The sequence below is a fragment of the Nothoprocta perdicaria genome, unplaced genomic scaffold, assembly GCF_003342845.1.
Source record: "Nothoprocta perdicaria isolate Ctin4 unplaced genomic scaffold, notPer1 scaffold_170, whole genome shotgun sequence".
NCBI lineage: Eukaryota > Metazoa > Chordata > Aves > Tinamiformes > Tinamidae > Nothoprocta > Nothoprocta perdicaria.
Window position 1 is genome coordinate 778,207 of NW_020454872.1, and position 22,518 is coordinate 800,724.

General features: G+C 44.9%; 3 protein-coding genes across 4 annotated transcripts; 1 reads left to right on the forward strand and 2 right to left on the reverse strand.

The window, feature by feature from the left end:
• Window positions 1-2,213: 2,213 nt before the first annotated feature.
• TRAF3IP3 (TRAF3 interacting protein 3) lies at window positions 2,214-13,120 on the forward strand. Its single transcript, XM_026036048.1, has 16 exons — window positions 2,214-2,278; window positions 3,115-3,488; window positions 3,562-3,700; window positions 4,358-4,415; window positions 4,641-4,665; window positions 5,034-5,063; window positions 5,332-5,427; window positions 8,280-8,351; window positions 8,620-8,760; window positions 9,259-9,396; window positions 9,800-9,935; window positions 10,413-10,475; window positions 10,870-10,929; window positions 11,409-11,557; window positions 12,558-12,671; window positions 12,871-13,120. Exons 2-16 carry the CDS (start codon window positions 3,144-3,146, stop codon window positions 12,952-12,954), a joined length of 1,650 nt encoding a protein of 549 aa, XP_025891833.1. The 5' UTR covers window positions 2,214-2,278; window positions 3,115-3,143; the 3' UTR covers window positions 12,955-13,120.
• A 509-nt stretch (window positions 13,121-13,629) lies between these two features.
• CUNH1orf74 (chromosome unknown C1orf74 homolog) lies at window positions 13,630-14,934 on the reverse strand. The gene has a single exon (XM_026036050.1). It carries the CDS (start codon window positions 14,932-14,934, stop codon window positions 14,017-14,019), a length of 918 nt encoding a protein of 305 aa, XP_025891835.1. The 3' UTR covers window positions 13,630-14,016.
• Window positions 14,935-15,524: 590 nt separating this feature from the next.
• Window positions 15,525-21,775, reverse strand: IRF6 (interferon regulatory factor 6). 2 transcript variants are annotated; one of them, XM_026036130.1, is made up of 9 exons: window positions 21,452-21,775; window positions 18,777-18,953; window positions 17,915-18,119; window positions 17,365-17,487; window positions 17,125-17,271; window positions 16,535-16,927; window positions 16,198-16,316; window positions 15,828-15,996; window positions 15,525-15,767 (listed from the first exon to the last, which is right to left on the reverse strand). In XM_026036130.1, the coding sequence occupies exons 1-9, from the start codon at window positions 21,452-21,454 to the stop codon at window positions 15,736-15,738; spliced, it is 1,368 nt and encodes a 455-aa protein (XP_025891915.1). In that variant the 5' UTR covers window positions 21,455-21,775; the 3' UTR covers window positions 15,525-15,735. The 2 variants fall into 2 exon arrangements, with proteins under 2 accessions (XP_025891915.1, XP_025891913.1); XM_026036128.1 differs by having other exon boundaries at window positions 15,525-15,996.
• Between the last annotated feature and the right edge of the window lie 743 nt (window positions 21,776-22,518).

A 22,518-nucleotide genomic window follows, 5' to 3' on the forward strand; every position in this document is an offset into this window, starting at 1 on the left:
GCAGAACCATTCCAAGCAGACTGCACCATCTAGATGGGACTGTTACTGAAGATTTGCATCCCCTTGTGGGAGTGGAGCTCTCATTTTATTTTTATTCAGCACCCAAGAGTCTCAAAAAACACAAGTCACTGGAGGAGGGGAAAAAAAAAAAAAAAAAAAAAGTGCTTTAAACCATAATCAGCCAGGCTACCATCAGTGCAACTGCATGGACCAATAGAGAAAAAAATGTGCAGTCTGACGAACCTTTCAAAACATGCCTGGTAAGCCAATACAGGGGAAGAATGAGAGCTTGCCAAGGGCAGCTTTGGCAGAGGCACAAGCACAGCAGAACCATTCCAAGCAKACTGCACCATCTAGGAAGAGCTCAGAGGATTATGTCTGAGCCCTGTCGGGATCACATGGCAAGTGTTTGATCTCAACAAATGAATTTGTCTGAAAATATGCATTTATCCATTTAAAAGTTCAAGCCTTTTCCTAGTTAACCCCTAGTCATTTTTAAAAGTAATTCACAGAAGGAACCACAGAGCTTTGCTCTTTTGTGCACTTCAGTTGAAACTAGGATTAAGGAGCAAATTCCACTCCAGGTTTGTGAGAGCAGCTGCACATTACAATAGCGCAGTGTTTCTGCACGTAGCTTCCCCACTCGCTTTATCTGGGAGCAAAGGTGCAGTGGACCACAGGGAGGCTCAGTTCCCAAAGGCTTTTGAGAGCTAACACTCCAGTTTGTGGGGCTTTGGGGCATATGCTGATGGTCTGATGTTCTGTGTCCTACTCTCCAGAGATGCTCAGAGAAATGGGTGAGCATTACAGGCACCAGCAGTAGAACAGGAGAGCAGATCACTTACCACCTGGCAGRCACGAGATCCCACATGCCAATCACAGCACAGACAGGAGCTGCCCAGGGTCGCAGCCTTTGCCAGGAGCAAGGAGCTGATGGAGGAAGGCCCTAGCACCATTCTCACTGTTGTCACGGGTTGTGGATAGCTCCTCAAGCCACACGCAGCATGAGCAGCAGCATGTAAGCACAGCACTTGTCAAGGAGGTGGTGAAAAATACAGACTGGGGACATGGGTAACAGGATTATAAAGGGGAACCATATATTCAGGTTATCAGGCAAAAGGTAAAAAGGCCTCAGTTCATTCTAGATGGGGATTTAAATGAAACTGCATGAACTATGGAGCCCTGCTACACAAGAGGGTCTTGAAACTGGATTTTTTTGTTGTTGTTGGGTGGTCTTTAGAAAAAGAAATCCCACATCACTTTATAACATCTCCAATTTYGTTCCTTTTCTATGTGAAGGCACATAAAGTCTTTACCAGTACACAGCTGGTTAAACCAACCCCACTGCATGATTTGCATTAACACAGCTTTCACTTCTCTATAAAAACCTTGATGAATTTCTGCCGTTAATGACCTCACCTCAGCTGCTAAAGCACACTTTTTCCAATCTGCAAGAAGCCTTAAAATAATAGCATTACTGTACTTCCCTAAGTCTTGATTCTTTACCCAGAGCAGCTTGGAGAGATTCAGTCACACTGTGCCGCAAAAACACTCCTTTAACCAGCACTCAACCTCTGCATGTCAGACTGATAAAAGAAGAAGGCCCACAAGATAGTTGCTGTCCCCAAAAGCAAAACTGCAGCCTCTTGCATCACAAGACAACCCAAATACCACGCTGAGCGAGGTCTCAGGCCTTGCACCTAGCAGCTTCTTCTCCCATGCTAGAAATTCAGAACAGACACAGGAACTAGGGTTAGGCAGTGCGGCTTCTACATTTCCTGTTTGAGAGAAAAAAAAAAAAAAAAAAAGAAAGCAGCAAGCCAGAGTAGCAAAATGAAGTTGTTGGAACAAAGATGACAGTTGGAGCATGTTTGTGCCCGATAACCTAGCACTCACCCTTTCCTCTGCCAAAGCTTCTCAGAGGTTGCAGAATAGGATCGGACTTTTTAGTTTTTGTTCCTTCACTCAGAGGCTGTTACAGGACAGAGGTGAGTGACTGCTGCCCTGGGGCTGCTGGGGGTGGATGGCGTGGCAGACAGGCCTGCTAAAGGCAGCAACATGTGCCATTTTCTCCCCGGTTTCAGCCTGCATGGCTGACRTTGAAAGTTATAACATGAACTAGAAGACACTTTTTTGGTGGTGGTGGTTTTTGAAGCAAGAAGAGTAACAGCAAACCGAGGAAAACAAAGATAAAAGACTTTTTTTTTTAATTAGAGAGGATTACTTTGGATGACAAAAAATTTCATAAAGACGACTTCAACAGTTTGCTCAGCTTGGGGTAAGTAATGTATTGAATATTTCTTTATGCTTCTGCCTTGCTTTTTGTTTAACAAAATATATCATAAAAGCTTTTCTTGGGATACACAGTAAGAGAACCTGCAGAGCTCAGAAGTTTCACAGAACATAATATTCAAACAAATACAAATAAATAATAGTGTTGCCTGATCTTTCAGTAAGTGGTTAATTTCAGCAATGTCTCTGAAACTCCATTTCCCAGAATGGCTGGTGAGCACCTGAAGCATTACACTAGTCGTCAGTTCACATGCATTTCCTGGGTTGAGAGGTAACAACTATTCTGATCATCTTAAAAAGTATTTTCTCATTTTGAAAGGAAGCCCCATATAAAAAGATGGCCTTACTAACATGCTAGATGAGACATAACCTAAGAACAACAACAAAAAAAAAAGTTACCAAGATGGTTTTAAATATACATTGAAAAAAAATCTTTTCATTAGACTCAAATGCTTAATTGCTTAAGAGGAGACGATTAAATTGTTTCTTAATGAACAAAATTTACCCTGGATTATCTGAGGCCAAAATTTCCTTTTTTGCCATACTCTATCCAACATTAATATGATTTACTAAATCAAACAAGAAATGCACTAGAATGGTTCTCAGACTCTCTGATAGCAGATACAAAAGCAGGTAGACAAAGTGAGTAGGAGAACAGAAGACTGAGAGGCACCCAGGAGAGCCACCGCTTGGAAGCCAAGCACCTTTCAGTCTGCCATGCCTCGGGAGCAGCGAGCTGCAGGACAYAGAGAGCAGGGACATGCTTCATAATTGTTACTAACAGCTGATGTGAAGTCTTACTTTTACTATTACACCTTACAGACTAGCAAGTTTAACGCAGTGCTGCCGACATGATTAGCCAACCTGAAAAGATATCACAACGGCGCGGGCGTTCAAGTGAGAGCTACGATGAGAAGTGYGAGCGGCGGCATGAGACACGAGAGAACTTGTGGAGGCGAAACAATGTGACCACATGCAGGCGCATTGGAAAACATAATGAAAAGGAAGCAGAGAAGCAGTCTCAGAGTCCCCGTCAGAGAGAATTCCTGAGAAGAAGAAACCTCGTAACTGAAGAAACAAACAAACCACGGAAACCTCTCCCTGAAACACCAGCTCCCCTAGGACAAGAGAATGCAACAAACATCTCCCAGGACCTGTCATCACAGGTGGATCCAAGGTCCCCAGCTCCACTGCAGGTAACAGCTGGCTCTAAGAGCAGTTAACTGCTCCCYATCTGCTTTATGTACATAAGCTGCCCTGTTGTTTCAGCCCGCGTGGAGCCACAGTGCATTTCTGGATGCACACAACCAGCCTGGGCTCCGTCTGCACCTCAGGCCCAGCAGCCTTCATTCCTGTGCTGTTCCAACAGGACATACATCCGGCAAAGGCACCCACACAGACACTCAAGGTACACGAGGAGTAGGCTGCTTAACAAGCACCTGTCTTTCAAAACAAAATCAGAACCACGGTGCTTCTCTTCCAAGTGCAGGTGTCAGTGCCTTGTTCCTTGTTTAGGTGCAGGAGTTCCCATGTGTCAGCATGGGACCACATTATGCACCACCAGAAGACTGGACTTTCAAGATCTAGGCTAGCTTTTCTCCTAATGCCACCTCTTGGCTAGCAGCACCTATCACTGCTTTTAGCATCCTAGTCGGAATTTCTYTCTCCTTCAAACTGCAGGTTTTAAGAATATTTTTTTCCTGCAGACACACAAACCAGTCCAGCCCACAGTTCAGAAGATCCTGCTGTTGGATAAAATATTGTGAAAATAAGGCTCCTAAACTGATGTTTTGTGCTACAGTTTTCTTGCAAATACTCTAAATTATGTGATAGCCTTGTGGGCTGATTTTAATCCATAGAATTATTTTATTTACATTTTTCATCTGAGCACATGATTCTTCCTTACTACTTGTCCCTATTCAATTGTCTTACTAGATGCTGTTTAAACAACTGTTCTCCAACTCAGCAACTACACCATTTCTGAGATAGTACAGATGTGTGCTCAAGCAGAAAAGTATTTCTTCTGAGGGAATCAGTCCCATATCCTTTTATTTTATTTTCACAGGAACTCAAACACTTACAAATTTAAGTACAAAAGTGAAGGACTCAAGCCAACAGACAGAGTAAGTCTGTTCTCTCCTCCTTTACTGGACTGTGGATTCATAGGTACCTGTAAACCACTGACAATCAATGACAAGGTCATATATATTTCATGTTAGCCAAAACTTTAGCTTTAGAAATATTCACAATCTCCTTTGTGCGACAGGTTGAGGTTGATAATCAGTTAAGGACTGATTCATAACTCTGTACTACATCATCTTAGTAACATAAATTCTTTTTTATTTTAGTTGTGGAACAGCAGTTTTAAACAAGGTAAGCTGAACRCACGGACAATACTTTTGCAGCTTTTGGTTATGAAAAATGTTACTGTAGTAAAGAAAGACACTCCCTTCCAGAGATATCAATTGTTTCTATGCAATAACTACTCTGGTTTGCTGTACTATATGACAAGGATGGCATAACTCCAATAATGTAAGGAATTACAGAATGTGTTTGGATTGCCTGGGGAGGGACCAACAACACAAACATAAAAAGCAATATACTATGTTTCTAATCTGTTGCATACTAATCAAATTCATGTTGTTAATTTCAATTCATTTCAAAATGTTTGAAATTTGTAGAAAGTTTATAAAATGGTTACAACAAATGATCCTATAGTTTTTAATACTTTCCCTTTTCAGGAAATAGTGCAACTTTCCAACTACCTGAAGGTAAGTACCAAGTATTATAAGCAGCTATCTAGAAAGTAAGTGATGAAAGATTACACGAATGTTTGCTTAAATGAATGGGTGTTTTGTGTCCAGTTTTAATGTGGCAAGAGAAAAAAATGGATAAGATATTCAAGATAAAGACTCATCTCAAATATACCAAATGGTGAAAATACTAATTGCGAGTTGTAGGAATTAAACAGGCCAACTATACATACTGAATCATACAGACAGCATCTATAACAAACAGCCTTTCCTATTCAATGTGCAGGAGGCACTGCATCGGGAGCTGTTGCTGAAGCAGAAGATGGTGATTTTGCAGGAGCTTTTCTCCACACTGCTGCGAGCATCAGAAAAGTCCTGGCAGGTAACAACCAGATGACTGCACTAATGATTTCAGCTAGTGCTGGAATCGAGCTTCTATCTTAGCAGGGCCTGGCTTAATATACAGAACCACCCAAGTGTCTTGTTTTATTTTCACTAGCTAATTTCCACTCTGCCTAATCTTAACTCTTTAGGGGCTTCATGTGCTAACAGATATGATGCYACATGAAACTTAACCTGGACACTACTTTACCTTCCTCTCATTTCAGTGATCTTTCTTTTTAGGGCTAGTTGCGCAAAAACTCAGAAATAAGTTTTACTCTGTGTGTGTGTGTGTGTTCTCTTTCTCTCTCTCCATTTCTGTCCTCATGGCTAATGAAAAGTTTTTACTATATTCCTCCCCCCCCAGATAAATATGAAGTATATAGGTAGATCTTCTACCATCTTTTCTGCTCTAGTGCAGACAAATTTCAAAAATTGTCCAAGTGACTTTTTTGCCAAAATTAAAATTTTAGATGAACATAAAATATTGCAAAAGCTTGGGAGTGGGCATAATATATATTTTTTTAAAACTAAGAACACAATGGCCAAAAGAAACTCAAACCTTTCTGATATGCTGCACCTTCCTCAGTTTCCTGCTTACAAAGAACAGCAGAGCATCCTGTGCCCACACCTCTGTCTCAGTTCATGAGACATATTTCAGTCCCAGACACAAAACTGGGACCCAGTACTGCAAAGCTCTTGAACATCTACTTGACCTTAAAGACACTACTGAATTATGGCCCCATATCTTACTRTATCCCACAGCTCAAACTAAATCCTCTGGTCAGCACAAAACCAGCCCCCCTTCCTTTTTTTTTTTTTTTTTTCCCCCCTCCTTTTTCCCCTAGACTTTAGGAGGTAAAGCTAAGGTGATGGATTTTATGACTCATTTTATGGCAGTGCAATAGTTTATATAAGAACATTAAATTAAGAATTCTTTTGTTGTTCTATAACAAACAGTGCTAAAGAAAAAATGGTTTAAAAATGCATTTTGGACAGAGAAGAAAATGATTGGGTGAAATGATGTAAAAAAATTGCTAGATGTGCTGCGGTTAGACACTTCCGCCTTTGCTTGTTCCTTCAAATATAACATGAGCAGGAAAAAACTGACAAACATTCTGCAGAAAGTAGCCATGAAACCTCAGATTAGAAACAGGTGGGTGCCTTTTGCTTCTTGCCATCTCTGCTATAATAAAGGGTCTTTGCTGATGTTTCTATATTCAGCCTTTGCAGACTAAAGATTAACTTATTATGGCACTGGAATCRAATCAAACAATGCAGAAACTACATACTGAGAAGTGATCCTTTGGGAGCACATAGAGAGGGAGGCTAGAGGTGGAAAAGAGTCTCCTTGGGAACTGCTGGCAAAGGAGGGAGACAGRTCCTATGGCCTGTGTGCCAATTATCTGTTCCCAGATGCTAAATGCTAGCTAAGTAACTTTAAATCCAATCCAAGGGGGTGAAATGACAAATAAAACCACCATATGATAGTAGCTATAGTCACAGTATTTTCTTACTAGTCTCTTCCAGGTAGATAACCATTTGCAGGAGAGTTGGACTAAACTTCCCTAACTTATAGGAAATAAAYCTTTCCTGGTCAGAGGCAGTTTTCTTATGCTTTCTGACACACAGGCATATAAACTCACTCCTCACTGTGAGGCAGCTGTTCTGGTAAAAGTCCTAAGAGGTTGCTTATTCCATTTAGGGAAATCTCAGTGCTGTGTGTTCTTTTGCCAATGTATGAGCTGCTATATTTTGCCAGCACATTTCTACTTTCAAGTGTAGGAAGGGCTTAGTGCTTAGTTATCTTGTACTCTGCATTTACATCTGTGCAGAATGTCCATAAAATACCACCCTCTTGAAATTAATCTTCGCAAACAGCAGAATAAAATGCATAGCAGAGGACAATTGGATATAATATACTACACCCAAAAAATATATTTAATCTCACCTACAATTTATGAAATTATAGGTTTTTTTTTAAATGAACCAACAATTGACCTCAAAAGAATGTCTCTTTTAGACTCTAAATTTATTCATCTACCAGTTAAACAGTACTATAACGCTAGAAATTCTGTTTTTGCCTAGATCTAATAGCTATTCTTGTAACATCAGGGCGTTACTTATTCAAAGGATTGACTTCAAACAGTAGCAATAAGATGATATCAGCATTCTCAACATCAGTAGTGGAAAGAACCTACACAGACTCTTTGCTGAAAGTTTTATCTGAATTTGCATGCAAGTCTAGTTTCACAAAACTAAAGTAAAAAGCTTGACTAACTATGAGGAAAGATTGCATCAAGAAAAACAACTCATCATTGTTTCCCTTTATCCCCCTGCCCAGCTGCAAGATGTTGCAATGCAGACTCAACCTATTTCCTAAGGAAACCAGTAAGACAAGACATTACCAGCTGGAGCTTTAGGCAAAAAAAAAAAAATGTTGCAGGAAAGAAAAACCATCAAGCAGGAAACAAGACTGTATGCAGGGACAAGACAGCCATGATGTTTAGAATAGACTGAACCAGACTAACTTGAAATAACTTTGCTATTAACTTCTCACTTCACTGCAAATACCTGCATTSCTGCCACTGGTTAAACTGCCTCAAGAGAGTTTTTTAAATATGCAAAAGTTTTACTTCATCCACATCCTCTCTGTTCTGAAAGCTTATTTGAAAATAAGCAAGCGTTCAAAAACTTTTGATCAAATTTAGCTATAATACGCACACACAGAAAAGGAGAAAGTGAATCAAAATAAACCGACAAAACACTATTTTCAAAGAGGACATACTGTACAACTCATGATTAACACATTTCCCCTCCCCCTTCCCTCYCCTCAATCCCCCTTCTCTCTAGGGACAGCTAAATGAAGATAAATTGAAGTGTAAACTCAGGGCACTTGAAAACCAACTGCAGGCCTGCACCCAGGTAATCTATCTAACTCTGTAAGTACCAAACACGGATTAACCAAATGCACAGAAATGAAATACAGAATCATACGATTTGGTCAGGTCTCAGTTTCTAGAGAAATCTGATTACATACAGATCCGAAAACTACTTTTCCTCTTTGCTGAAGCAAGACTCCTCAGCAAATTAGCAGTAGCATTCACATACTGTGAATCTGCTAATATTCAGGTTTAGCAATTGCAGTAGCATCAGATAAGATCCTTCAAGCAGTTCAATTCTTTGTTTAAAGAGCTATTCAAAGGAGTGTGTGAAGAAGATCCTCATAGAGATGGAGGACCAAAAGCAAAACTATGAACAGAAGGCCAAAGAGGCTATTCAGAAAATGATTGAGGAAAAACTCCAAGCAGAACAGCAGCTGCAAAACTCTCAGGTAATAAATGTTTTATATCTGGCTTTGCTTCAGTTTTACAGCCCCCTCATTTCAGTGAAAGGAGATTACTAGTTTACCATTAGCAACAAAAGTGCAAGTGTTTTAGTTACCAAGCAGTACTTATTCTCACCTCTTCATGAGCAATCCAGCTGTCACAATTAAGCCTTTCTGCCTGTTTTCTGACTCTCCATCAGGTGGCATCACAATCACATGCATTCCATCATTACATACAGCAAGCTAACATAATCCTCTGTTATAGGCACAGAGCCTGGCTTGCTTGCTCCTGCAGGCTGAGGATATGCTTACAGGCACAGGTTAAGCCAAAATGAATGGGTTTTGTTTCGTTTTTCCCCTCCTTCCTCAGAGGGGGCACACAGATCTACACCAAGTGTAATGAACCACTCTGGTTATGTCCCATACAAGTTTTAACCCAGCCAGTTACTGCCATCAGCCCCACACTTGGGAAGTTAACCTGCAGATATTCACTTTCTTCCCTAGAGATCCCTGGCAGTCACAAAAGAAGACTGTGCCCTGTGGAAAGAACACTATGATGTGCTAAAGGCTGAATGGACTGAGATGAACAAGGCACACAGTGACCTCAAGAGCAATCTCCACGTTTTACAAAGCAAACTGCAAGTATGTTAGTTCTCTTGTAAGGGCAGTACACATTGACCACAGGAATGCATATATTCTGACTTGCAAGTAGAGAAAGCACACAGGTTTAGATGACTTTTAAAAAAAAAAAAAAAAGAATAAGCAGTGCACTCTTGATAAAACACTGCTGTTACACACAGCCTGATTCARGCCCACATCACTGGAACAGGCTGCCCAGAGGGGTTGTGAAGTCTCCTCATTTGGAGATCTTTAAAACCCGCTTAGATGCAGCCCTGTGCCATGTGCTCTAGGTGACCCTGCGTGGATTGGACTAGATGACCTYTGAGRTCCCTTCCAACCTTAAGCATGCTATGATTCTATGATCACATTCTCCAAATCGTTCCTTTATAATCCACTCACCTGTTGTGGCTGTTCTCACCTTTAGCAGGCAAACACACAGAACCAAGAGCTTCACCAGGCCCTGGGTAACCTGGAAAACAAACATGCAGAACTCTGCCTGAAAATCAGCACCTTGGAAGTGGACAACAAGCTTAAAGCAGAACATATTGATGCAATAGAAGGTATTATGCGGAAAGGGAATATGAGGGTGTTTTCCCCAGAATGAATAGCAGATACAAGACTTTTAAGAACAGCTTTTAAGAGTTCTTGCTCTAAGGCAAGCGCACATACATAAAAAAAGAACATTTATTTAAATGCATTGCACATCTCAGCTTGCAGAGCACAAGCCTCTACTCAAACGTGGCAAATCTTTGGCACGATTAACAAACATTAAATGGAAGACAATCCTATGCTCTTAACATAGTAAAATCCCACTCAAATGTGCTTAAAAAAAAAGTAAAGTAGAAAGTACTACATAAAAGAAAAGTTACTATAGAAGCAGTTAACATTTAAAAAAAAAAAAACCATGTTTCCTCAAAGGTCGCTATGCCTTCCAACAATGATAATTTCACTTTGCAAATTTGGAGAAAGCCAAATTTTGCTTACTTGCACAAAAGATGCACAGAATTTTGTATCAATATTGGTTTGTTTAATTCCAGGTAAACTACAAAAAGAACAAAACCAGAAGATAACCTTGGAGGCAACAATCAGCCATTTGCATAGTAAGTCATACTCAGATGATTTTTAAATTTAAAAATTTAAAAGCTACTTTAAAATTCTTTGCACTGCTCAGCCTTGCCTTGCACAGCATCTCTGATGCAGATCTTTAGCCTATATCAGACAGGCAAAACACCAAATATTTTTCAGTTACTCCAAATACTGGCCCTGGAAGCCTTGTACATCCTGTGGTCTGTGGGAATATGGATCTAGCAAGAAATTTCCAAGGAAGGGAGAAAAACCACCAGCACCCCAGGGAACAGTTTATTTGGAAAAGGTCATCCATTTTCTACCTGTTTTAGTTTAGATAGAGTCCCATGAAAGGATTAAAAAGCAATAAAACAAATCTAAGATATCTGTGAGGGTGCTTCAGATAACAGTGACTTTTTATTTTTACAGATTTGTTACAGAATCAGACCAATGAACAGAAAACTACAGAAATGATGGTACAGAGGAAAGGTCAGCAAACTTTGTAACTCCAGTCTAGAACAGCAGTTACTCCTCTAATGGGACCCAGGTGTTAGAATCTAAGATAACTCTCTATTTCCTTAGCATAGAGGTTTTTTTTTTTTTTTAATTATTATTTTAAATAAAAAACACACATACAGAAAGCAGGCTATTATATCCTGCTAGGTAAAGTTAAAATGTCAGTGTGTTTATGATTGCAAATATTTTGAAAAAAATAAATGTATTTCATTAAAAATTGTTTCTGGTGCTATGCCTTTTTTTTTTTTTTTAATGTATATATATATGAGGTTGCAGTTACAAGTATCCATTCATATCCACAGCAAAGTGCTATGATAACTAATCTAGCTCCTATGGATGCTTCTGTGTTATAGCATACAAATATTATCCCTAAAGCGTGCTGAGTAGAAAAGATAAAAAGTAAACTGAAAGCCTGGATGTGTTTCTTATCAGAAGCATGACTGTTTTTCTAGATCAGGTTCTCACCACAGAGACCCCATCTGTCACTCCTGCCATAGAAAAACAAAATGCTCTATTAAAACAGCAAGAAAAYGAGAGAGAAGAAAGTCTGAAGAATGAGATGCAGAAAAGGACATCCCAGCTTACAGCAAAGGAGAATGAGGTGAGGAAACTACTGAAGTCACAACTTAAGTTAAATTATCCTGCCAGGGAATGAACTGCTATTGTAAATACTCCAGGAATAGAAAACATGAAAGCTCTTACAACCACCATACCTGCATGTTGTACCCAATACTAATAAGGGCTATCTTCCCTACAATTTTATTTTAATACTAGCCTCAGGTAAATCCCAGACCCAGCACCTATGACTAAGGCCATAATACTTTTTATCCTTGAAAACAGAGCTACTGCTTCAGAAGCTCCACTGCCCAACCAAACTCTGTTCTCAGAGGCTAAAGAACCTCAACAGCCTTGCAGGGAAAAGCAGAGAAATCACMTTATAGCTGAAGTACAACCCTAGCACAAGGAAACACAAAAGAAAAATACTTACAAAAAAAACAGGAATGGTCTGTTAACTGCATTAACTATACTCAATTTCAAAAATTTCTAATGTCCTATGTTTTCTTTCTTATGTAAGAGATTGGAAAGGTAAGCATACCCTCAAGCCAGACAGCAGCCATCTCACAAAGTTTTTACGGCAGTACACAGTACTTAGATAATAAGGAATTATAAAACAAAGATTTACTTCTTACCACAGCTGAGCTTAGAGTCACTCAAGAGAACAGTTTTCCTGCTAACCCAACCTCAGCAAGTACAGCCCAGCACCAGCTATTACAGGGTATCAGCATTAGCTGTTGAAGGGGGTGTGGAAAACACAATCACAGCAAAAAGAAAGGGCTGTGAGAGGGCCCCAGCCTAGTCACCCTGTGTCCCCTCACAGCAGCTGCAGAAGGTTCTCCCACGATGGCAGGGCAGTAGGTAACAGAATGACAACTGCCTTTTATCACTGTTCCCCCTAATGCTCCAACTCTGCTCTGTCCTATACTATAGTGCCCATGCACTGAGATGTGAAGCTCTGCAACCACCTCATGAGATGTGGCAATTTCAGTACACATGAAGAAGACAGGCTCAGTTTTCCTAACCCCTACTTCCTTTGTTTGCAGTGCACAGAGCTGCGTTTGGAGCTGGAGGCCCTCAGCGACGAGTACCGCTCCTGCCTGAACAAATTACGCCAGTGCCGAGACGAACTTAACCAATTCCAGAGCAAACGGCTGAAAGTAGGGGGAGATCCTTTCCTGGACCCCAATCACTACTGCAAATAGTGCAAGTCTCCTCAGACTGCAGCTGCAGATGGGTCTGGGAAAAAAACATTTCTCATTTATTTGGGTGCTGTAGGAAGATGAACAAATGTCTATCACAGGTGGAAAGTTTCTTCTGCCTGTCTGCTTCCCAGTAACACTCCCTTCTCTTTTCCAGAGACAGCCTGCTAACTGGGTCCCTCTCCTGATGGTGGCAGTAGCAATGGCCATAGCAGCTTTCCTAGCAAATTATGCACCATAAAGAGCCTTTACAACAACCTCATTTCAGGAACTGACTTCTGCTTTGAACACAACAGCGACAAGCCATGGCTGCAATGTACATTCCACTGGTTTTATACTTGGTTTATACTTTGAGCTGGTCTCACTCCAAATGAACTCACAGAGTTCTAATAAATGCTGTAAGATTATTCCTTCCTCTTYGCTGGTTTGTTTATTCTTTTTTTAATTGAAGGTTGCGTTACCAGTCTCTGGCTGAGGTGATCGGCAACAGCCACTTAAATTCCCCCTTTGAGGACTGAGTGGGACAGGAAGGACAGGTCACAAGGAGATTGTGTCATCTCTCCTACCTCCAGCAGTTCCTACTTACCCAGATTTCACTCCTCGCTCTTCCCAGCCTGTGTGGTGGCATCTCCCTCGGCTTGTCCACTTTCCTTTCTTTGTTAGCACCACATTAATTCAACAAATACCACTTTTTAAGCTCCTTCCATAAGCTCCTATGGTAGTACTCATCCCACATTCACATGCACAGGTATAAGGAAGCATATGCACTACACCACACATGGAATAAATGTTTTATGGACTCTAGAATAAACCTCAAATATCCAAAATAATGCAGTGTCACAAATTTATTAATTTTCAATGGTTCACAATAAATACCCTCATTTTACAGAAGACACACAAATGGAGTCGGTGGCAAAAAAGRGGCAGAAAGCCATGGCTTCCAGTGTCCTGCGCTAGAATTCTCCCTCTAAAATAATTCCCTCCATGCGCGAGCAGGGGRTGTCTTGGAGTGCTGGTGCAAAAGGATCACAAAAAAAGTCCACGGTAAAGATCCAGACTGTAAAGCAGTTTCAGATTCTTATACTGGTTTTCTAGGAAACRCACGTATTTAATTTGCAAATGACCTAAGAGGTCAGAGGACCAAGACACCTATGATTTATTCATGGTTGCTTTGGTTTATGTTGAAGGGAGGTGGCGATACACAATTTCAGGAGCTTCCTGAGATAAGTTCAAGGAGGTGCTCACCCCTCAGGTGGGACTTCAGTCCCCGCTACAGATAAGAAACAGATGAAGCAACTGAGTCTTATAAGGCAACAGCTGAGAGAGTAACCACCTCACTTGAAATGCAGAGATTTACAAAATCATTCTGAGAACTGAAACTGTTCTTCAAGTTGTCACACCAGGCATCCACCACTTCYTTCATCTCTGGATAGAGGTTTTCCGGGATGCTGAAGGAATAAATTTGGACCKTGAGATCATCTCTTATCCTATGGCACGAGGCCTGAACGCTGAAAACTCTCAGTGGCGTCAATGCCAAGCAGTTCTCAAAGCTGTCCTCCACTGCAAAGGTGTAGGCAAGTGGGTAGCCCAAGATGACTCCAAAAATAGTGCAGAGGTTCCAGTCAGCGGAGTAAATCTCGCTGGAAGATATGGGCCCAGCAGCAGCAGCYTCCACAGCCTTGAGGTGCACTAGGAGTGCAGAAAGGTGTCTCCTGACAGCATGGGCCACCGAGGTCCCACAGAGCGCGGGCTGCACCCGGGCTGCCGCCACATCCACCAAGGGCGCGGRCTGGGCCCGCAGCACGGCCTCGAGGCGGCGGGCTGCGCGGCCCGGGTGCAGCACCAGCACGCTGCCTGCCACGCTCAGCACGTGCAGGCGCCCCGGCGCCAGCCCGGCCTCCAGCAGCCGCCCCAGGTAGTCCCGCAGCTGCTCGGCCCCGGCCGCCCCGCAGTCGTAGAGCAAGGCCGGCTTCAGCCCCGCTGCCACCGCCAGCACCTCGCCAGCCAGCTGCAGGGCACGGGCCGCCGGCAGCCGCCGCCCGCCCGCCCGTCCCAGTGCCCGCCGCGCCGCCAGCACCAGCTGCGGCGCCGCCAGCCTCGCCGTCTCCCCCGGGCCCATGGCCGCCTCCCGCCGCAGCGGAGCCGCCACCACAGAGCCTACCTCTTCCGGGGAGGAGCAGCCCGCCGCCGGCAGCGCGGGGCCGCRGAGGGCGCCCTGCATCTCGGCGGCGGGAGGGACGGGGGCAGCCCTAATGGCTGCTCCAAGGGGAGTGTGTTACCTCAGGGACTGGCCCGATTCGCGCAGCCCGCGCGCGGGAACCAAATGGCCACCCGGCTCGCGCGGACTCCAACGGCCGCCTGTTACCTCAGGGTCGGGACGGGCTCGGGTGGTCCGCACAGGCTCTAGCAGCCGCCCGGCACCTCAGGGACAGGGACTGGCCCGACTTGCGCAGCCCCCATGCGCGCGGGAACCCCATGGCCGCCCGTTACCTGAGGGTCGGGACGGGCTCGTGCAGCCCGGGCGGCCTCTAATGGCCGCCCGTCACCTCAGGGTCCGGGAGGGGCTGGTAGAGCCCGCGCGGGCTCTAAATGGCCGCCTGTTACCTCAGGAACGGGCTCGAACGGCTGCCCGTTACCTCAGGGACAGTTTGTGCAGKCCCCAGGGCTCTAATAGCCCCCCGGTACCTCAGGGACAGCCGTGGCTGCAGCTCACAGGTCGAACGTAGCTGCTAGGGCGGGGAGGAAGAGAGAAAAGCAGACACAACAATGGGTTCAAGGCACTTTTAATAGAACACAGATTTATTTCCCCTTCCCTCTAACAATCAAGTATGTATATACATGTCAGTAGTGGATTTTATAAAAACAGTAGGCTTAGAAATTTGATTTATACATAGTATAGCATGGTAGCAAGCAGCTAAAAAAGTGAGCTAAAAAAAAGACCCCTGACTGTTGAAAGTTCAATCAAGACAACCAGATTTACAGACTTGATTTGGGTTTGGGCAAGGCACCAATTAAGAAATGTTTATGTACAAGGCACGGGAGGGGAGCAGGGCCCCGGTGCTCACTGGGCGGGCAGCGGCGTGGCCATGTGCAGCGCCGGGCCCTGCATGGGCCAGCCCTCCTGGTGGCTCTGGAGCAGCCGGTACAGCTGCTTCAGGTGAGCCACGATGTTGTCCTTGATGTCCGGTGTGGAGATCTGCAGCCGCACGCTGCCGCTGTCGAAGGAGCGCGTGAAGTCGCCAGAAAACATTTCGTAGATCATCCGAGCCACCACGGGAATGACCTGGTTAAAAATAAATAYGGCAGACTCAGCATACAAGGAATACCTATCATTTGCACTTCATGTGGCAAAAACCCACCAGCTTCCTACTTGGGTTCCTGGATCTCATTAACCGAGATGGAGAAAAATAGTTCTCTACTTGGAGGTCTGTGGGTGTCAATGCACGGGGACCCACAAAGCCGATTTCAGAGCCTTGGCTCGTACCTGAACCACAATCAGCTTTCTCTCTCTGGGCTTTCCATCAGGCCATTCTTCCCCAAAACAGAAGTAGATTTCATAAGGTGGCTGTTTCTCGATTTGTCCCTTCTGATGGGAAATCAGCTCTAGGAAGACATGTAGAACACTGCATGGTTATGCATCTTTCYGTCAGGATCACTTACCACATCCCACCTCGTTATACTTGCCCCAGGTCCAAAAGGATCATGCAATCCTTTCCTGAGCCACCTCTTACACATGAAAGCAATYATAGCTTATTTCCTAAATCCAGAAAGAGCTTTCTCTAACTACAAAACCCACTAATATTTTTTATTAATTTACCTACCACTTAAGAATGTTTCCAGACAGAAGAGCTTGACTTTCTTTTGCCTCTCAATTAAATTTGGCGTAGTGGAGGAAGGTGCACACGGACCAGACCAGTAGACCTTGCACTGGCAGAGTCGGACGGCATAGATGGCATGGCCACTGACCTCCAGGATCAGTCCCCTGTCCATAACATCTAGTAGGCGACTCGTGAAGATCTTCTGCCTTTCATTGGTGATCTGCTCTGTTCCTGGAAACTTTACTTGCTCCAAACTAATGGGCCCAAACAGCTCTTCCTGATCTGGCATTGGACCCAGCTCTCCGTAGAAAAGTCGGCATCCCTGGGGGTTGCTTACAGTCGTTGTGGGTCCAGTCTCCTTTCCTCGATATTCAAACTTGATTTCTAGGTCTGTCACTGAGAGAGGAGGTGTTAGTGTGATACTCTCTGCACCTCAGGACATATACTGCATAAAYCAGTTATGCAATGTAAGCTGGACTCTGAAAGGATAGTTTAACTATGCACACTAACAAGCAAACAACCAAAGGGAAATGCAAGGTTAAAAAAAAAACTTGGTTTAAAAGCACAGCAAGGCACTATCCCAATACACATACTTGGAAGAGAGCTGATCCAGAGCTCGGGGCTGCTGAAAAAGTCATGCTGCAGGGCAGTTGGAGGCATTTCCATATCTAGAGGTTCATTTTTCGGCCACACAGCTTCAGGACTACAGTTTTCTGCATTGGCTGGAGCCATCGGAGAATCTACACAAAAGAATCAATTCTCTGATAAAACAAGATTTGATTTCAAGGGTGTACCCATTTACAAGGGAATAACTAACAGCCTATGCTACCAACCRTTGATATTAAGAAATGGAAAGGTCTCCTGAATAGGGACATGCTGAGATGGATTCAATTCTTCCTCCTCTTCATCATCAAGATCGTTATCCTTTTCATCCCACGGAGCTGAGCCAGTGGAACCTACAAACAACACATTAGAGGCAGTCACTCTGCATTTCCTGAAAAATAATACTGTAGTTTTCGTGTACTTTGCACACTATCAGAGGTTGATTTATATAATTTTTTTTTTAAAAAGGAAAATAATCTTTACAATATACCATTGTCATTTTGTCATTTTCTTTCTAATGCATGACTTTAGAGAGCTAAGGATCCCAACAAACTACCACCAATGCTGGATGATTTAACAGAAAGCAAGCACCCTTTAATTTCAGTGCAGCTTTGCTATGGCTCAAAGTCCCTTGAGCTTGATTAGAGCTGCATTAACATATGGCATCCATGTTCCACTGCACACAAAGGTAGATTAAGAGTTAAATCCTCCTCGAGAAAGGTGCATGGCATTGGACAGATGCCTGCTCAGTTACCCGTATTGTGTCAGCAAGGCCCTCACCTGGATTAATGATTGATCCCTGGGACTGTGGGATATCGCAAACTTCATAAATTTTAACAGGATTCATGGGCACCTCCTTGGTGCCATCGTACATCAAATTAAACTCCCGGCTTTTGTTAAGAGCGCACCGGAGCTGGGCTTTCCACTTGGCAGGGTCTGGCTCATCGACTCCCTCCTGGTACTTTCCCGTTTCCACCGCCCATGCCTGGGGACAAAGTGCACCGAGCTTAGTCCAGCTCTCTCACAGTGACAGCTTGTATCAGAAACCACACTTCCAAACAAACTCACTGTATTATTTTTCTCTTACCGTTCCCTCTACAGTTTTTTTTTGCATTCACGCAAGGAAAAAAATGAAAATCCTAAACCCCAAGAACTCTGAGCAATCTTGAGCATGCTTCTTTATTTGAGTGTAATTTACACAGGATTATACATTGCACTTTTCCATGTGCCTCAGGTTGGATACCAAAAGTCCCTTTGGACAGTTTGTAATGACAAAACTAGCAGTAGGTGATTTTTGTTCCCTAGCTAAGATATAGATAACATTAATTAGTGGTTTGACGTTACAAACAAGCTAGCTACCGCATGCTAAACCCACTAGATGAACAACGGTGCAAACTTCATCGGCCACAATCCATGAAGTGAGACATCAAGTCTGGGCTCTAGTGTCTAGAACGGGTTAAAGAAATAAATACCTTTTCAAAGCAGTGCCAAGCTTGGCAGTGAGATTTTCTGAGGTCAAAGGAAACAGGACAAAATGTACCTGGAAACAGTTTCTGAAATGACTATCCAGCTTTTAGGCCAACAATTCAAGCCTTTGTCCCTGTGTAATGGCCGTGGTACAACYGCAGCTCTCTTCCCTTACCTTAAAGATAGTGTTTTCCTCCTCGTGCTGCGGGCTGTGCCGAGTCGCGTGCTTCCAGGGGATCTGAAATCGCTTGGCCTCGCGGTTCAGCCAGACGAGGCCGGGATACAAACCACTATCCACCTGGGCCACCAGCCAGGGCTTCAAGCGAACTCTCCGCGGGTGCAGTGCCATTGTCTGCAAAAGATGACTGCTACATGTTAGAGGCTGATTGCACCCTCATCCCACCCCAACCCTTCAGGAAGGTATTAAATGAAAAAGGATTATCAGCAATGTTACTGTTATTTCACTGCACGTCTAGAATATGCATTCAGATTTCACTAGATCACTGCTCCACCAGATGCAGCTCCAAATGCACCGCTAAGTAAGGAACATAATTGTTGGAAGAACTCAAATATCACAGCAATCTGAGCTGGTGCATTATTTGTGTTACCCGAGCACATGGAAGGATTAGCCCCAATCAAAACAGCGCTGTAAGTGCTGTGCAGGAGATAAAGCCATGAACAAGCCACGGCAAGAACAGACATTAGAATTTCAAAAGCCTCCATGTACACTTCAGCAAACTGAACTATCTGATCTAATTTCTCTCGAGTCACGTAAGAGTTATACGACAAGCAGGAGGCCAACACATGCCAAACGGGAGAGTTGTGCCCACCTGCCCCAGCTGAGGTAGCGACAGGACATTGAGGCTGCAGGGGAGTGTTTTATCCCAYGGAGGCAGTTTCACCCAAAAGTCATTTCACGACTTTATCATGAACTTTTTGAATGTGGCATAGTCATTTGCAAACATCAGTGTATGGTGCTGACCTGTCGTAACTAGAACACTTGTCCAAAATGACATAAACTGCAACTCAAGCTAAAAATCAAGTAACGTTGCCTTAGTGTTATTTTTTAATGCGTCAGTTAACTGATCAAAGCTGCTGCTGTTTAAGCACTCCTGTATTGCTACTATATTGGCAACTAAAAATATTTTCCTGGTTCATGATATAAACAAAGCTAAAGAAAAATAAATGGCTGCTTCCATGCAAGAAGAAGCAGTATTTGGTATTTTTATTTATGCTGCACAAATACTTGGAAAGCACATTCACAGAGTAGTTTATAAATCTTAAAATRTAAGTGAAAAATGGCAAATATTCCCATTGATAAATTTAGATACAGGATAAATAAAAACTTTGCCATCAGGTTCTGAACACTGATATGGAAGGTTGCAAAATAAATCCAGCAGCAGAGATAAAAAAGATTAAAAAAAAAAATCCAAAAACTAGTCTAGGAACAGGTTTTATTTGTTCAAATACCTACAGATGCAATTTAAATGCAAGTGATCACAKAAAATTAATGTGAACTCACTCTATCTAGCTCAGATTCAATCGCAAATTGTGTTTAAATAACAGTTTAAAGGTGTGTTTCATCAAGCATCCAGGCAGGACAGCAAACCTCCCAGGAGCTAAAAAGGATCAGAAAATAAGAGTCTTTTTTTTTCCTGCTTCTGAAGCTGCTGTATTAGCTATTCATGTCTGCAAATCCTATCAAAATTAAACTTTCAATAATATTTGCTAAGACACAAAGTCCAGGTTAATTCTGGACAAATGTATTTACAATTGGGAGAGAGGCGGGGGCGGGGGGAAGAAAAAGCAGATAGAGGTTTCCCTTTCCTAACTTCACTAGCAGCTGGCTCGCATCCTCATAATACAAACCAGGCAAAAATGATTAAATCCAAACCCAGATCCAGYGAGAAAAGCTCACGCTTCTGGAGCAAAATAAATGGAGTCACATGAGCACTGCGTTAGGCTGGACGAGGTTTAAAGGGTGCATTAGCTCAGAGACAGTGTATATCACTAGAAGACATTACAAAGCTTTATGACCTTTTATCACCAACGACTTGTTGACACACTAACCGAGAGCAAACCAACTAGAATCCCATTGCCCAGCTCCAACAGTGAGTCAACCTCCCTCACAGCTTTCCAGTGCGTGCGGAGGGGTCCACCAAAACACTGCTCAAGCTCGTGGAGAGCAGCGGGGTTGCGGTTTGCCAGCACACACGGCACYACTTCCCTCTCACCAGCTCCAGTTTCTGGTGGATGGGGGCAATATCTGCATCCCCCCAGCTACGTGATTATTCAAAGCACCCCAACATAACGAACCCGGAGGTTTTCCTTTGGATGGGAAACATTCCCCCCGGCAAGAACAGCTGGGGAAGCAGCACACATCCCCGCAGCCACCACTGCAGTGGGTGCATGCCGAAGGTCGGGAACGCCCCGGCACYGTATCCCTGCGTGCGGCGCTGACGCCAGCCAGTGCTCGCGCTGCCTAACTCAACAGGCGCAGCCTGGAAAACGCTCTCCAAAAGCGAAACCTGGCTGATTCCCACTGCACGGAGGGACTTGCTGAGGCGCTGGGCACAGGCTTTSGGGGCACAGATGCACTGGAACAGGTACCAGGCGGCCCGGCAGGGTCCACACCAGCCATACCCAGGCAYGCTGCGGGGGGACGCACCCATCTCCCTCCTCCTGGGCTGGCTTGCAGCTCACAGTGCAGCCCCTTGCTCCATTTGTGCACCAGCCTCAAGCAGGATTTGGCCCCCTGAGCCGCAAGGCACATTAAAAAGAGACTGCGTTGACCTGCTGGATGGATAACCTGCTTTTTTGGTTCTCTCCTCTAGACTCTTGTATCCTTACCATATTTTTGTGATGAGTTTCCTGAGCCCAAACGCTTTCAGCCTTGGCCTACGGAGCCAGGATATTCAGCCCCCTTGTCCACCCCGTCAGGAGCACCCTRCTGAAGGGAAGGAGGGACTTTCTGCTGGTCAGTCTCTGCCACACCACAACCTGCCACCTCCTTCCTCGTCGTCACCTACAATTTAATCACATTAGCACACACTTAGTGGATTTTCATTCATTTTCCTTCAAAGGACAGCAGCTCAGTCCAGAACGCCAGAACTCCCTGGGTCTACACAGAGAAACAGGCTGAGTTCTCAGCCTATCTGACTCCCAATCTCTCCCCTCCGCCMGGGAGAAACGGCTCCGGCATTTCGGAGATTGGCCCATGGCACAGGACTGCTGGTTCAGGGAGCCCGCGAGGCCACCAGCCCCGCACTGGGAAGCACTGGGACCCGCCAGGCCAGCAGGACCAGCGGCTTGAGGGGGCCACGGCCCGGGCCGGCCATGCGCCCTCCCGGGGCAGGGGTCCAGGCAGAGCCGGGGGAGCCGGGGCAGGATCCCGGCCGGGCCGGGGGAGCCGGGGCAGGACCCCGGCCGGGCCGCTGGCCTCGCACCGTGCGGGCTGCAAAGCCGTAGCCCGGGGCTGGCTCCGGGCTCGACGGGGCGCTGAACGCGTCCCCCTGCGCGTCCCCCCGCCTGCCCCGAGCCCGGCCCGTTCCCGGCTCTGCCCCCGCCCGGGAAGCTCGGTCTTCCTTCTCTTTCCACGCGGAGGGAGCCCGCAGGAAGCTGCGCCAAGCCCAGCCCTCGCCCGGCTTGTTGTCCGAGCCGATCAAACCGCCCCGCACCAGCCGCCCCGCTCCCGACCCGCGCGGGGAAAACGGGAGCGGGCACCCGCTGAGGGGCTTGGAGCGGGGTCAGAGCCCCCTCCGSCCGCCCCCGCACAGCGCCGGCGGCAGCGCCCGCTCCCCAGCGCCGCCGCGGCCCTTTCCGCACCGAGAAGGCACCGCAGCCGCTTCCCGCAGCGGTGTCACAACGCGCGCCGTCCTCAGCCCGGGCCCCGCCAGCGCGCAACTCACCCTCCCGGC